General features: G+C 42.0%; 1 protein-coding gene and 1 pseudogene across 1 annotated transcript; both read left to right on the top strand.

Moving 5' to 3' along the window:
- Positions 1 to 2,101: 2,101 nt before the first annotated feature.
- Positions 2,102 to 3,049, top strand: LOC123346710 (olfactory receptor 12-like). The gene has a single exon (XM_044984186.1). The coding sequence runs from the start codon at positions 2,102 to 2,104 to the stop codon at positions 3,047 to 3,049; it is 948 nt and encodes a 315-aa protein (XP_044840121.1).
- Positions 3,050 to 6,304: 3,255 nt separating this feature from the next.
- Positions 6,305 to 8,823, top strand: LOC123344999 (annotated as a pseudogene).
- Positions 8,824 to 15,790: the final 6,967 nt, after the last annotated feature.

Consider the following 15,790-nt stretch of genomic DNA (forward strand, 5'->3'; position numbering starts at 1 on the left):
ACCTTGAGCAAGTGGAGAAATGCACCAGCCAGACACCTGGGAAAGAATTCTCCATAGTAACTTAGAGCCTTCCCCATTTAGTGTCCCATTTTCTGGCTATTGGAGAACACTTGCTACTAGCAGTTGCATATGGGCCACGTGCCATCATAGGCAGTCTCATCATACAATCCCCTTCATAAGTTAGGTTTTTTGTCCCCACTACTCCCTGTGGAAGGCTGTTCCAGAACGTCACTCCTCTGATGGTTAGAAACCTTCATCTAATTTCATGCCTGAACTTGTTGATGGTTAGTTTATATCCATTTGTTCTAAGGCCAATATTGGCCATTAAAGACCTCCTCTCCCTCCATGATGTTTATCCCCCTGATGTATTTATAAAGAGTAATCATATTTCTCCTCAGCCTTCATTTGGTTAGGCTAAGCAAGTCAAGCTTAAAGGTAATAATTGGAGATATACCAATCTCCTAGAACTGGAGGGGACCTCAAAAGGTTATGGAGTCCAGCCCCCTGCCTTCACTAGCAGGACCAATTTTTGCCCCATACTCCTAAGTGGCCGCCTCAAGGATTGAACACTCAATCCTGGGTTCAGAAAACCAATGCTCAAACCACTGAGCTATCCCTTCCGCTTTTTAAATCTTCTCTTGTAAGGAAGGTTCTGCATTCTTCTGATCATCCTAGTAGCCCTTCTCTGTACCTGTTCCAGTCTGAATTCATCTTTCTTAAACATGAGTGACCAGAATTGCACAAAGTATTCCAGATGAGGTCTCATCTGTGCCTTGTATAATGGTAATTACACTTCCCTGTCTCTCCTGGAAATACTTCTCCTGATGCATCCTAGGATTGCATTAGCCTTTTTCATGGCCACATCATATTGATGGGTCATAGTTATCCTGTGACTGACAAGTACACCCGGGTCTTTCTCCTAATCTGTCACTTCCAACTGATATGTCCACAGCTTATAGCAAAAATCCTGTTGTTAGTCCGTAAGTGCATGACTTTGCACTTTATGCTATTAAATTTCATCCCCATTTCTATTACTCCAGTTTTCAAGGTCATCCCATCTTCTTGTATGCTATTATTGATGTCAAAGTCTCATTCTCCCACGCTTTTATAAATCAATGGGATCACACATGAATGGATAGAGTCTGCAATTGTCCAACTTGGCCGAAGAGATGTGCTTTGTATTACATCTGTAAGGAATAGCGGGTTAATTTAGCTGCTAGTCTAGAAAAGATGCCTTCCAAAAGAACAACTCAAATTTTATGAGGAATTTGTTTAACTTGGATAACGAGGGCCTTATCTGCTTACAGTCAAGTCAAAGGCAGCTTTGCCATCAAATCTATGATGAAATTTTAAATAGAACTGTGAATTAAGGATGCAAATATTATAAAAAGTCAATAGGGAGTTGGGTGTCTCATTTTGAAAATCACTCACAAGGTACTTTTTTTTATCCCTTGCCATGGTAGCATTTGAGCAATTCCAAAATATTAATGATTTTATTATCACACATCCTCTGTTATCTTCATTTTCAGGACTGGGAACTAAGGAGCAGAAATATCAAATCTGAGAGTTTTCACAAGAGCTTAATGGTTAGACCCCTTATTTTTAATGATATTTAGGACAAAATTTACAGATTTTGGGCATTTAGGATTAAAGGTATTGATCAGAATGACCCCTTCTGGTCTTGGAATCTAGGAATCTAGGAATCTAGGAGCCTAGTGAGATTTTACAAAAGCATCGAGTTGTCTAACACTCATTGAAATCAATGAGATTTTGGTTCCTTGGCGCTTTTGAAAATTCTACTAGGCACAGAAATATCTTCAAAAATCTGGTCCTAGGTGACTAAATCCTATTGAAAATGTAATGGAGTTGAGTGCCCAATTCCCTTTGGCTGCTTTGGAAATCCCAGCCCAAGTGACTGGGCCAAGGCCTCACAGGGAGTCTGTGGCAGAGCTGGAAAACGAACATTTATCCGCTGAGTCTCAGACCAGGGTCTATTCCACATGACCATCCTCCCTCTTTTCATGAAGCCCGTCATTGCATCTTCTTCATTTGCCTCTTCTTTAATCCTTATCTCATGCCTTTTCCAAAGGATTGAACAGCCATGGCGCCAGTGAGAGAGTGGAACCGCACAGCAGTCATGGAATTCATCCTGCTAGGGTTTGGAAACGGTCCAGGATGCCAGATGATCCCCTCTGTCTTGTTTCTGGTGATTTACACAGTAACCGTGCTGGGAAACACCATCCTGGTCCTCATCATTACAGTCAACTCTCGCCTTCACACCCCCATGTACTTCTTCCTCATGAACCTGTCACTCTTAGACCTCTGCTTCACCTCCACCATCGCCCCCAAAGCCATGGCAAGCTTCCTATCAGGGAGCAAAATCATTTCCTATAACGGATGTGCCACCCAATTCTTCCTCTTCTGTCTCTTCCTCGCCACCGAAGCGTTCCTCCTGGCAGCGATGGCATATGATCGATACACTGCCATCTGCAACCCGCTCCTGTATCCCGTCACCATGTCCAAGAGGGTTTGCATTCAGATGGTGGTAGGGTCATATATCTGTGGCTGTGTGAACGCCATGGTGCAAACAGGCTTCACCTTTACGCTGCACTATTGTGGGCGTAACGAGATCGATCATTTCTTCTGTGATGGCCCTCCCTTGTTCAGTCTCTCCTGCAGTGACACGTACATCAATAATCTTGTGATGTTTACCTTTTGTGGCCTCATCATAGCGAGCACTGCCCTGATTGTGCTCATCTCCTACATCTACATCATCTCCACCGTCCTCAGGATTCGTTCTGCTGAGAGCAGGCACAGAGCCTTCTCCACCTGCACCTCTCACATATTGGTTGTTACTTTATTTTATGGGACCACTGCTTTCATGTACGTCCAGCCCACTTGGTTATCTGCTCTGTACCCAAGGAGAGCAGTATCTGTGTTTTACACCTTTGTCATCCCCATGTTGAATCCCTTCATCTACAGCCTTAGGAACAAGGAAGTTAAAGAAGCTTTGAGAAGGACTATGGGCCACAAATCCTTGACAAAATGAACCTTGCATTTCGACACAGAGAAAGAACACAGCTATGAACCAATGAGTTTTTGAGACATGTGGGTGGACATCTAGTACAACTCATCTGTCTGTCTATGTCTTTCTCTCTGTCTGTCACTATCACCTCTCTCTCTAGTTAACACTCTAATCATGTGCATGTTGGTGGCTCAGGAGATCATTCAGACATGGAGACTAACAGAATTCTAAAATGTCTTTATCATTTATTGAGACCTTCATGCTTCAGGACATGAGCCAACCACTGACTGCCTGTGCTAGGATGAATTTTCCCTCACAGTTTAGCCTATAATTTTCCTTTCTCTGAAGCAGCTGATACTGGCTACCCCTGGAGAAGGGTGCCTGGACTAGAAGAACCACAGGGCTGATGCTGCATGGCAATTTCTCTGTCAAGTGACAATATAGCATGTCAAAAACAATAAAGTATTTCCATAGACTTCAAATCTTTGTGTACATTTTTACATTCCTATATCTGTAGAATAGGTAAGACCCATCTCCAGATCCTGGGGGAGCTGAAATTAGTGTGCACCACAAAAGGATTTAGGCATCTAACTGCTACTGTAGGTGCCTAAATCCAACATTTCAGCGCCACTGAGCTCCACAAAACTCCTGTTCCTTAACCCTGTCGGCCTTTAAAATCCCTAGATTCGTGACTTTTCCAACATTCAAGTCCCCAAGGCTCTTTAGTTTCTGCCAGTCAGCATGTGCACGGCCACCTTGGTGCCTATCTGATCCCTAAGCCCCAATGGGGTCCTCAGAGCAGGCGTGGCACCACCTGCCTATCCTGTGGGGATTGATCTGGTAGGTGGTATCAGAGCACACTTATACAGACACGAAATGATGGGGGTAGGGGCAGGTGAGGCCTCCCTTATCACTTTTATCTCATGGGTTGAAATACTCATTTGGGATGTAGAAAACCTGAGTTCAGTTCCCCTCCCTGTGTGATGTGTGGTTGGTATTTGGACTTGGATTTCTAGCCTCCTAGGTGAGTGCCCTAACCCTGGGCTATGGGATATTGTAAGATGAATGTCTCTATCTCTCCCGTAGAAGCTGTTCCACTTAGTATGAAATAATTAAATATACACTGAGCAACAAAGGGAGTGGGAATGGGTCTATTGTGCAGCAGCCTGGGCATCCAACAGAGAGATGCTATTGGGCAAACCCTTCCTTTTTTCAGGCAGAAGGGGGAAACTGAACTGGATTCATCCACAGCCTGGCTTGCTACACTAACCACTGGACCGAAGGGGAGGCCTCCCAGGCCCACCCCCTTGTAGTCATAAAACCCCTGCTCAGCTGCTGAATCCTTAAGGCCCCTAAACTCATGCAGTGCCTAAATTCTCAGTGTAAATGTTCCCTAGATGTCTATGTTTCTGCCTCTGGGCATGTGCGCTGCAGCATCACTTGGGGATCTGGAGCCCTATCATCTGCTTGAAGCCCCAGCGCAAATTTCCAGACTGGGAGAAGGTGGGTGTTCCTCTGTCTACCTAGCATGCAGGGCCTGATCTGGTAGGATGTGCTCAAAAATCCAAATAAAAAGCAGGAGAGGGGCTGGACCTTCCTTATAACCTTAGCCTAGTGCTTACCTTTAGTTCTAGCCCCACATACCCTGAGGGGGAGAAGGAAGCTGAATAGGAATCTGATACCTCTCAGATGAGGGACTGAACCACTGAGCTATGAAGTCTTCAGATTTGGAGCTCCCTCAGTCTGTCCTGTTGAAGCCATTCAGCTTTGGAGGAATAGAAAGAATCATATCGCTTGGGGGGCAGGAGAGAGAGATTGCATGAGAATGACTCTGTATCATGGGGGTTAGAGGCCTTACCTCAAATGTAGAAGACTTTGGATCTGTCCCCCCATACAGTGATGCTTTAATTATTTATTTTTGAAGTGGGACTACACGAATGGGAGAGATTGAGAGGGCCCCACATGAGAACATCCCATAGACCAGTGGTTAGCGACTTACATGGGAGGTGGCAGAGCCCTGTTCAGCCCACTTCTGCCCTCAGGCAGAATGGGGATTTGAACCCATGGTTTCCTAGGTGAGCACACGGACCACTACTGGGCTAAGAGCAATGAGGGAGGGAATTCTTCCCCACCGCTTGCAAGAAACATCTTAGGTGCCAAACTCTAGGTGAGGGCTCACAGCTGAGGTGGGTGCAGAACTCCCTGAAAGGGGTGGGGCTTAACACCCACCCCCTGCTTGGCACCTCTCATTGGCTAGCTTAGGCAAGGAGCCACGCAGCATGCGGACTTTGTGAATCCCATTCTCAGCCACCTGTCTCCCTGCATTTATTGTACGGGAAGCCTGAGCACCAAAACTAAGGCTTCATGAATCCCAGTGATTTTGAAGGCAACTAAAAGATGACTCTGACCATAACAACACCTAAATCCCTTGGTGAATCAAGGCCTAGGTACCTAAATACCTTGATAAATCAGGAACAAAGTGCCTAAAAGTTAGACATTGCAATACCTAAGTCCCTTCGTGGTTTGAGCCCCAAATGACTTCCATAGAGCCACCTTGTATTACACCAGCAGAGGATCTTGTTTTTGCAGTATCTCAAATGCCATGGTAACTGCTGCAAAATGGTCAACAATGTGACACCTGTATCAGGTTGTGGTCACTGCAGGCTAGATCCACAAAGGGAACTTAGTCTTAGACTGGGCCAGAGGGAGGTCTCCCTGTGCTCTGCTGTGAATCAAGAGTAACACCACTGAAGTCAATGTAGTTGTACTTTTGTAAAGCTTTTGTTAATGAAACAAGAACAAGGCACATCCTCTGCATTTGCAAGAGGCCATGAATTTAGTGACAGGAGCTTATGAAAACACATGTGTTTTTTGATCTGGCCATGAAACGAAAACATTTTGGGCCCCATTCTATACATTTCAATGAAGCAAAAATCCACTTACCTTCAATGGGGATTTTGGTGGTATATGACGGTAGCGGTGCCTTCTCCCAGCCCCTCCACATATGCAGTCAGAGAGCAACTGAAGTGCAGCACCTGTGTCCTTTTATTGTTTGTATCTGTTCCCACCACCTCTTATTTACAGATATCTTCAGAGACCAACACTCTGGGAGACTACTACTCCCATGGAAGTACTACTACTCCTAGGACCGGCAAATTGTTTTATGGAAATGAGTGTAACTAAATTAGCTGTGTATGCATAGGAAATGGAATGTTAACTTCAAAGTGGTGGGTCAGTGTGTGCTTAACAGAGAAGGATCCCCAGTCACATGCTCTGCTCAAAACACTTGGCAGCCCGTTTCAGCTATAAAGAATGAAACCTTAGGCCAGTTATAACTCTCTTCTTTTCTTTATAAATTTTAATTAGTTTCCTAAGGATTGGCTGACAGCATGATATTTGGGTAAGATCTGAAATGTTTCACACTCAACTCAACAGCATTTCTCTGTCTGTCTGTAATGCAAAAACTTTGGAATGCCACATCTGATCAATTCCAAATCTTCAGGGAATGTTTTAGGCATCAGTGGCCAGAGCCCTGTTGATTTTAGGGGAAATCAGAAAACCAAAAGGGGAAAAATGTGGGACACATAGAGCTCCAGCCATCTGATTAGCACTGCCAAAGCGACAACCACGTCTGCAATTCTCCATAGATCATACATGGTGCCATTAAAGCCTTTCATCATGACAATACTCCATCGCAAAAAATCTGCAACATTCTATTAGTGATATGCATTGTAATTGCAGGGGGAGGAGGTGGGTAGGTGGATCTTTGGATATTGGTTTTTATTTTTAGAGGACCATAAGTGAGTGAGGAGAACAGCAAACAGACATTTCCCCTGTCTGGGCCTCGTTTCCCAATTCTAAAACAGGGATAATGAAAGTGACCTCCTTTGTAAAGTGCTTTGAGATCTACATATGAAAAACACTAAAAAGAGGTAAGAATTATTAAAATTGAAAAATATTATTTGTTTCCCAAAAAAGCAATCAAAATGAAAATTCCATGCAGAATTTGAAATTTGGAAAAAAAATCATGTTTAAAATTGAAATGAAAACTTTGATTTCAATGTCAGGGAAATACAATTTCTTTGCTTATTTAATCACATTTTTTTTTCAAAAAACCAAATATTTCATTGATGTGTTTTTTTGGGACTATCTAGTGAGGATCTAGCTCTCTCCAATTTTGCATCTGAGACTCCCATGAAGAAGCACTTTCCTTGTGATCCACAATCTTCCCTACACTGAACCCCTAGGACCCATCAGGAATCTGTGGAACGTCAGAGGTGTGCCCCATCAGGGCTGCAGGAAGATGAATGGAGACAGTGGTTAGCAGAGGGCTTGTCTCAATGTGTAGACTGTTCCTCTTCACTCCCAAGGACCCCAGGACTGGCGATGACCACTGGTGGAGCTCACAAATTCTGCTGAAACAGAGTTACTCACAAACGGGCCTGAGGGGAGAGTGGAATTTAGTAAACAAAGGGAATTACCAAGCAAGTGGTTTTTTTGTTAAGATGGAGTTAATATTCATTTGATATCAGTAATGCAGTGGGATTATATCATAATCATTATCATCATTGTTCCTTCTGCAGGCACATTTTGCAAGTAATAAATGGAGAAGAATCTCACCACCCCAGTAACAGAATTTGTCCTCTTGGGTCTCACTCAGAATCCTAAGCTGCAGCGAATCCTCTTTGTGATTTTCTTCATCATCTACGTGAACACTTGGCTGGGAAACTTCACCATCATCACCACTGTGATCACTGACCACCAGCTCCACACCTCCATGTACTTCCTGCTGGCCAACTTGGCTTTCTTGGATGTCAGTGAATCATCAGTAAATGCTCCAAAATTGCTCTCAGGTCTCCTCACCCAGAGTAAAACTATCTCATTCAATGAGTGCATCCTCCAGATGTTCTTCTTCCACTTCATTGCTGGTGCTATGGTCTTTTTACTTGTGGTGATGGCTGCCGATAGGTACGTGGCCATCTATAAACCACTGAGATACATGACTATCATGAACCGGGGTGTGTGTGTGGTGTTAGAGTTAAATGCATGGCTGGGTGGATTGGTTCACTCTGCTGTTCAGCTTGGACTTCTCGTCCAGTTGCCGTTCTGTGGTCCAAATGTCTTGGACAATTTCTACTGTGATATCCCACAAGTCATCAAACTGGCCTGCACCGACACTCACTTGGTTGAATGGCAGATGGTCTTCAATGCTGGAGTGCTGCTCATAATAATATTCATCATTCTGCTGATTTCCTACACTGTCATCTTAGTCAAGATCAGGACACATGTCATGGAAGGGAACCCAGATTACTGTTCTCCTCACACCTTCTATGGGCCATCTTAATTATCACTTCAAAAAGTTTTTTTTCCTCCTGCTAACGATAGCTCATCTCAATTGATTAGACTCTGCCTGTTGGTATGCATACTTCCACCTTTTCATGTTCTCTGTATGTATAAATATCTCCTGTCTGTGTGTTCCATTCTATGCATCCGAAGAAGTGAGCTTTAGCTCACGAAAGCTCATGCTAAAATAAATTTGTTAGTCTTTAAGGTGCCACAAGAACTCCTGTTTTTTTTGCAGATTACTGTGGTGTGTTTACAATTCATACCCAGCATCTTCATTTATGCTCGGCACTTCAAGCAGTTCATGCTAGACAAGGTGATATCTGTCATTTACAACCGTAATCACCCCGATGCTGAACTTGATGATCTACACGTTGAGAAACGCCGAGATGAAGAAGGCCATCAGGAGACTGATGAGGAGAATGCTCTTCTCGGGGAGGGAAAGAGAGACATAATTGATCTTCCAATTTTACATTTGTGTTAAAAATCTAATTTGTGCACTGTATCAGACAGCAGATATATGTGGCATGTGAAAAGTGTGCGGAGTAAAAAGAGATCAAATACTGCACACTCAAGAGAATCTGTGCTCACAAACACATTATAGAATGAGGGCAAGGACCTCCATGTAAGTAAAAAAAGCAGTGGGTTTAAATAAGACATAGCTCCATGAGGGTAAATGGGTCAGTTCCCAGCAGGAGGAAATGGGGGCATCCTTCCTAATTGGCTTCCACCAGTTGGGCTTTTGACACTGAGAATTGCTGGCTGAAATCCCTCTAAGAATGATTTCAACTAATGAGGAACTCATGAAAATCAGTTCCTTCTCCGAAAAAAGATCTGTTCAGTAAATTGTGTATCAGAACTAATGTACTGATTGTGGTGAGGAAATTACTATAAAATATTTCAGCAGGTGAATAGGCGCAATCTTTTGCTTTATGGCTTATTCCTTTCTTCCTTTTATATATATACCATTTATCCACATTTATCATGTGACTTCGTATAAGAGTGCTTTAATAACACTGAGATATTATTTTAATAATTAATTGGTTTCAATTTTGTTATATAATATTTCTATTTCTGTCTATGACTTCACAGGTTAAACTAAATTCGTCTTTCGTGGCCTTTTGGGTTAATCATGATGTAAAAGTGCAGTTATAAATAGAGGAGGGAAACATTTTTTCTTGGATTTGTTATAGTGTCCTTTTCACTGGCAATCTATAAATAACATTATAAAATGTTTTCATATATTTTCTAGATTTTTATTTTCAAGGAAAAAAGCAACTTTCTTTCCTAAATATATTTAGTTTTAAATTTTTCTACATTTCCTCCTTTTTTCTAAGAAAGAAAGAAAGAAAGAAAGAAAGAAAGAAAGAAGCAGTTATGAGATTTTTACAATATGAGGAAAACAAATAAAAATAGATGTGTTAACTTTTCAAAGAAAATTTTGCTTTTTTCCTTTCCCAAGCAGTTCTATATTTTCAAATGTGATGTACTAAAGAAAGTTCTGTAGTGAAAAATAGTTAAAAAGGGTCTCTCTTTCCTGAAAAGATGGACCCTCCATGTGTATCAGAATTGGCTTTTCAGATCCAAAATGAATTATGACTATGTATACTCCTGTAAAATCTCCTAGCCAATGTGGCTCTAAGACAATAGCTAGCAACTACCTCTGGCAGTAACGTCTTAAAAAAAACTGTTAATGAATTTCAAATCAAGTACACCTGTATATAATGAATGAAGACAACAGGAATGTAAAAAAAATAATAATAAAGGAATGGTTTTCAGCAGAGCTGAGTGGGGGCAGAGAATGAGGAGGACGGGGCTACAAAGGAGCACTGAGACAGGGTGTGAAGGGGACAAAAACATTTTTAAATATGTTGAAAACATTATGTATCATGAATATTTTTTTACTGGCATGAGGATTTTAAAATAAGGTGGCTTTTTACTGAAATTAGAAAATAAAGTGAAAATATTCTAATACGTTCTTGAGAATTGAGGCATAAAAATAAAAAGCATAAAATCAAAATATAATTAATTCACTCTTTGGGTTTATTATTCTTCGCCTTTTTCCCTTCCTCTCTTTCATTTCTCATTAGAAAAAGATTATAAAGTACAAAAAGATTAAAAGGAGACAGTAGTAAAAAACCAACAAAAGAAAACAAAACTGAAAAATCAAAAGCTAATCAATTTAGTCAAATATGTCACAAATATTTATTTTTAAAAGAATACGTTATTTTTGAAACCTTTGAAATGCAAATGTTGTTTAAAATTTTTGTGAAATATTTTGTCTATAACTAGGTTAAAAAAATTAGATAAATTCATAGAGGATATTTCCATCAATGGCTATTAGCTAAGATGGTCAGGGATGCAACCTCATGCTCTTGGTGTCTCTAAGCTACGGACTGCCAGATGCTGGGAGTGGACAACAGGGAATGGATCATTTGATAATTGCCATGTCCTGTTCATTTCCTTTGGGGCATCTGGCATGTGCCACTGCTGAAGGACAGGATACTGGGCTAGATCAACCACTGGTCTGACCCACTATCGCAGTTCTTATATTTATAACTTTTAAGGAGTTAAATTGTTGTTTGATTTTGAACATTAATTAAGCAAAGGAAGGCCTCTTCTTATTCAACCGATCTGCAATCCAGGTGTATCATTGATTTTCAGTGGGACTTTTGCTCCTAAAATCTTAGAATCATAGAATGATAGAATATCAGGGTTGGAAGGGACCTCAGGAGGTCATCAAGTCCAACCCCCTGCTCAAAGCCGGACCAATCCCCAACTAAATCATCCCAGCCAGGGCTTTGTCAAGCATGACCTTAAAAACCTCCGAGGAAGGAGATTCCACCACCTCCCTAGGTAACCCATTCCAGTGCTTCACCACCCTCCTAATGAAAAAGTTTTTTCCTAATATCCAACCTAACCCTCCCCCACTGCAACTTGAGTCCATCACTCCTTGTTCTGTCATCTGCTAGCACAGAGAACAGGTAGTTGAAAGCAGCTATCAAATCCTCCCTCAATCTTCTCTTCTGCAGACCAAATAATCCCATTTCCCTCAGCCTCTCCTCATAAGTCATGTGCTCCAGCCCCCTAATCATTTTTGTTGTCCTCCGCTGGACTTTCTCCAATTTTTCCACATCCTTCTTGTAGTGTGAGGCCCAAAACTGGACACAGTACTCCAGATGAGGCATCACCAATGTTGAATAGAGGAGAATGATCACATTCCTCCATCTGCTGGTAATGTCCCTACTTATACAGCCCAAAATGCCATTTGCCTTCTTGGCAACAAGGGCACACTGTTGACTCATATCCAGCTTCTCATCCACTGTAACCCCTAGGTCCTTTTCTGCAGAACTGCTGCCTAGCCATTCAGTCCCTAGTCTGTAGCAGTGCTTGGGATTCTTCCATCCTAAATGAAGGACTCTGCACTTTTCCTTGTTGAACCTCATCAGATTTCTTTTGGCCCAATCCTCCAATTTGTCTAGGTCCCTCTGTATGCTATCCCTACCCTCCAGCATATCTACCACTCCTCCCAGTTTAGTGTTATCTGCAAACTTGCTGAGGGTGCAGTCCACGCCATTCTCCAGATTATTAATGAAGATATTGAACAAAACCGGCCCTTGGACTGACCTTTGGGGCACTCCACTTGATACCATCTGCCAACTAGACATGGAGCCACTGATCACTACTTGTTGAGCCCGACGATCTAGACAGTTTCTGTCCACCTTATAGTCCATTCATCCAGCCCATACTACTTTAACTTGCTGGCAAGAATACTGTGGGACACTGTATCAAAAGCTTTGCTAAAGTCAAGGAATAACACATCCACTGCTTTCCCCTCATCCACAGAGCCAGTTATCTCATCACAGAAGGCAATTAGGTTAGTGAGGCATGACTTGCCCTTGGTGAATCCATGCTGACTGTTCCTGATCACTTTTCTCTCCTCTAAGTGCTTCAGGATTGATTCCTTGAGGACCTGCTCCCTCCATGATTTTTCCAGGGACTGAGGTGAGGCTGACTGGCCTGTAGCCATTGATCAATACCCATTGAGCCTGTTAAGTGCTTTTGAAATTCCATGTTTATCTGCTGTAGTGATGAAGACCATATAGTTAGCACCTACATAGATAAATAAATAGAGAACCTTGGAGAACAGTATAGCTGGTGTAAAGCCGAAGACATCAACCAATTTAGATTCTGTTGCAAAACAATTCTAAAGTGAAGGGACCTTTCCTGGAATTGGCCAGCCCACAACCTTCCAGGTTAGAAATCTTTTCTATTCTATAAAAGCAGCAAAGAATCCTGTGGCACCTTATAGACGTTTTTCAGCATGAGCTTTCGTGGGTGAATACCCACTTCTTCGGATGCAAGTAGTGGAAATTTCCAGGGGCAGGTTTATATATGCGAGCAAGATGCAAGCTAGAGATAACGAGGTTAGTTCAATCAGGGAGGATGAGGCCCTGTTCCAGCAGTTGAGTGAAAGCCAAGGGAGGAGAAACTAGTTCTGTAGTTGGCAAGCCATTCACAGTCTTTGTTTTATCCTGAGCTGATGGTGTCAAATTTGCAGATGAACTGGAGCTCAGCAGTTTCTCTTTGAAGTCTGGTCCTGAAGTTTTTTTGCTGCAGGATGGCCACCTTAAGATCTGCTATTGTGTGGCCAGGGAGGTTGAAATGTTCTCCTACAGGTTTTTGTATATTGCCATTCCTAATATCTGATTTGTGTCCATTTATCCTTTTCCTTAGAGACTGTCCAGTTTGGCCGATGTACATAGCAGAGGGGCATTGCTGGCATACGATGGCATATATTACATTGGTGGACGTACAGGTGAATGAACTGGTGATGGTGTGGCTGATCTGGTTAGGTCCTGTGATGGTGTCGCTGGTGTAGATATGTGGGCAGAGTTGGCATCGAGGTTTGTTGCATGGATTGGTTCCTGAGCTAGAGTTACTATGGTGCGGTGTGCAGTTACTGGTGAGAATATGCTTCAGGTTGGCAGGTTGTCTGTGGGCGAGGACTGGTTTGCCACCCAAGGCCTGTGAAAGTGTGGGATCATTGTCCAGGATGGGTTGTAGATCCCTGATGATGCGCTGGAGGGGTTTTAGCTGGGGACTGTATGTGATGGCCAGTGGAGTCCTGTTGGTTTCTTTCTTGGGTTTGTCTTGCAGTAGGAGGCTTCTGGGTACACGTCTGGCTCTGTTGATCTATCTCCTTATTTCCTCGTGCGGGTACTGTAGTTTTGAGAATGCTTGGTGGAGATTTTGTAGGTGTTGGTCTCTGTCTGTTTGGTTAGAGCAGATGCGGTTGTACCTCAGTGCTTGGCTGTAGAGAATGGATCTTGTGGTGTGCCCGGGATGGAAGCTGGAGGCATGAAGGTAGGCATAGCGGTCGGTAGGTTTTCGGTATAGGGTGGTGTTAATGTGACCATCAATTATTTGCACCGTAGTGTCTAGGAAGTGGACCTCCCGTGTAGATTGGTCCAGGCTGAGGTTGATGGAGGGGTGGAAGCTGTTGAAATCTCATGCTGCAAAACGTCAGTTAGTCTATAAGGTGCCACAGGATTCTTTGCTGCTTTTACAGATCCAGATTAACACGACTACCCCTCTGATACTTTCTATTCTATCTTATTCTATTCTAAACTAGTACATTTATGTCTATTCTGTTCTATTATAAACTAGTAGAGGTGGGTCTATTCTATTATATTCAAAGCACAAATAAGGATATTATCAGAGTTGATACTGATCTATTCAGTAAAATTAGGAAACAGAATATTCCAACTGAGATGTTTTATATCAGGTTCCACACAATAAATTACCATGTTCCTTTTCAGCTGGAATGTTGAAATTTGGGAACCCTGATTGGCTGCTGAGTCCAAAATGAGACCAAATTTGAATTTGACCATTCAGTCAGAGATCATCGAAAAGTCATCAGTATTTTCATCTCCCCATCAACTCACTTTCTGGAACTGGCCTAAACCCAAGAAATCCAGACTAATTTTCTACAGTTCTAACCCTTTGATCAGATTTATATCTCACAGTCAGGAAGAGAACCCAGGAGTCATGAGATTTATACTACTGTTGGGTATAAAAGGTAGGTGGGCAGTTTTTCTAATATTGGCTTGGGTTCTTAGAAGAGTCTAAGTGAGTTAGGAGGAGAACAGCCCATAGAGCATTTACTTCTAAAACTATCAAAGATATTTGTAAGACTAGCCCTGTCTGACAAGGCTTTTCCTTAGACAGCAGCGCTATGCTGCTCTGATCTGTAAGATGTTAACTCTGGAGCAGACTGGAGCCAGGAAATGAAAACTGGAAAAAGACCAGGGAAATGACCCTATCTGTAGATGAAACCTGAGTGAGATTCTCTGCACTCACCTGCCTTATTCTACTCTGAAAATCCAAGACCGGATGTGAGTTATGGAGGGTCCCAGAAGTTGTCCATAGCGAGGTAGAAATTGAACCCAAATACCCAGAAGCTAAAGCCAGTGATTTACCCGCAAAGTCATCCTCCCTCTCTCCCCATAGTAACAGAGCACTGTCCTTTAAGGATGAGATTTTTCGTGCTGGTTAACATGCTTTGCAGGAAACAAAATATCCTGCCGAAATTGAGGTTTTCTCAAAACCCAAATGCTGGGGAGGAAAATCTCTTATTCCATTTTTTATACCAGAAACTTTGAACTGGACATTTCATTTCTTACTTTTTGAAGTGTAAGAAAAGTAAGCAAAAGTGTTTCCCCACTCCCTGCCACATACCACTTTCTCAGACATTTTTATTTTCCTTTCATTTTTAACTTTGGAGAAAATGAGGTAAAAGAAAAAAAGAGGGAGACAACTGGGTCATGGGGAGATTGAAAGTGGCATAGCCAAGTAGAGAGTGCACTGGGGTGGAACTCAGAAAAGTTGTCTTCTAGTCCTGGCTCTGCTAGTTGTCTGCCAGTTAATTGGACAACTCGCTTCTCCTCTTTCTCCTTCAGTTTTCTCATCTGTAAAACTGGGATGATGATAGTGTCCTCTGCTGTAAGGTGCTTTGAGATGGAGGAAAAGCTCTATAAAGAGGTAAGTATTATTAAAATTAAAAAAGATTTCCTGTTGCTTCCCAGAAAAAGGAAACAAAGTGAAAATTGCAATTAGAACTTTGATATTCTGAAAAAAAGTGGTTAAAATTGAAATGAAAACTTGGATTTGAATAGCAGTGAAATCCAAAGTTTCATCTTCTTTGCTTTAGAAAATAAACCATTTTTTAAAACAAAAACAAAACAAATATTTTATTGGTGTGTTTTGTTTTAAAAAATGACTCTTTCCATCAGCTCTAGAGATTTTCAAAAATGCTAATGGGAGTTCAGCATCCATAATTCAAGGCAGCTTTGAATATTTCACTTCAGATGCATGTCTGGAAACCTTTATGTGTTTTCCAATGCGAATGTTTAAAGTTCA

Source organism: Mauremys mutica, chromosome 12 (genome assembly GCF_020497125.1).
Source record: "Mauremys mutica isolate MM-2020 ecotype Southern chromosome 12, ASM2049712v1, whole genome shotgun sequence".
NCBI classification, from domain to species: domain Eukaryota; kingdom Metazoa; phylum Chordata; order Testudines; family Geoemydidae; genus Mauremys; species Mauremys mutica.

Excerpts from the sequence above, each read along its gene's own strand:
- LOC123346710 (XM_044984186.1), top strand. The coding sequence starts at position 2,102 with ATGGCGCCAGTGAGAGAGTGGAACCGCACAGCAGTCATGGAATTCATC.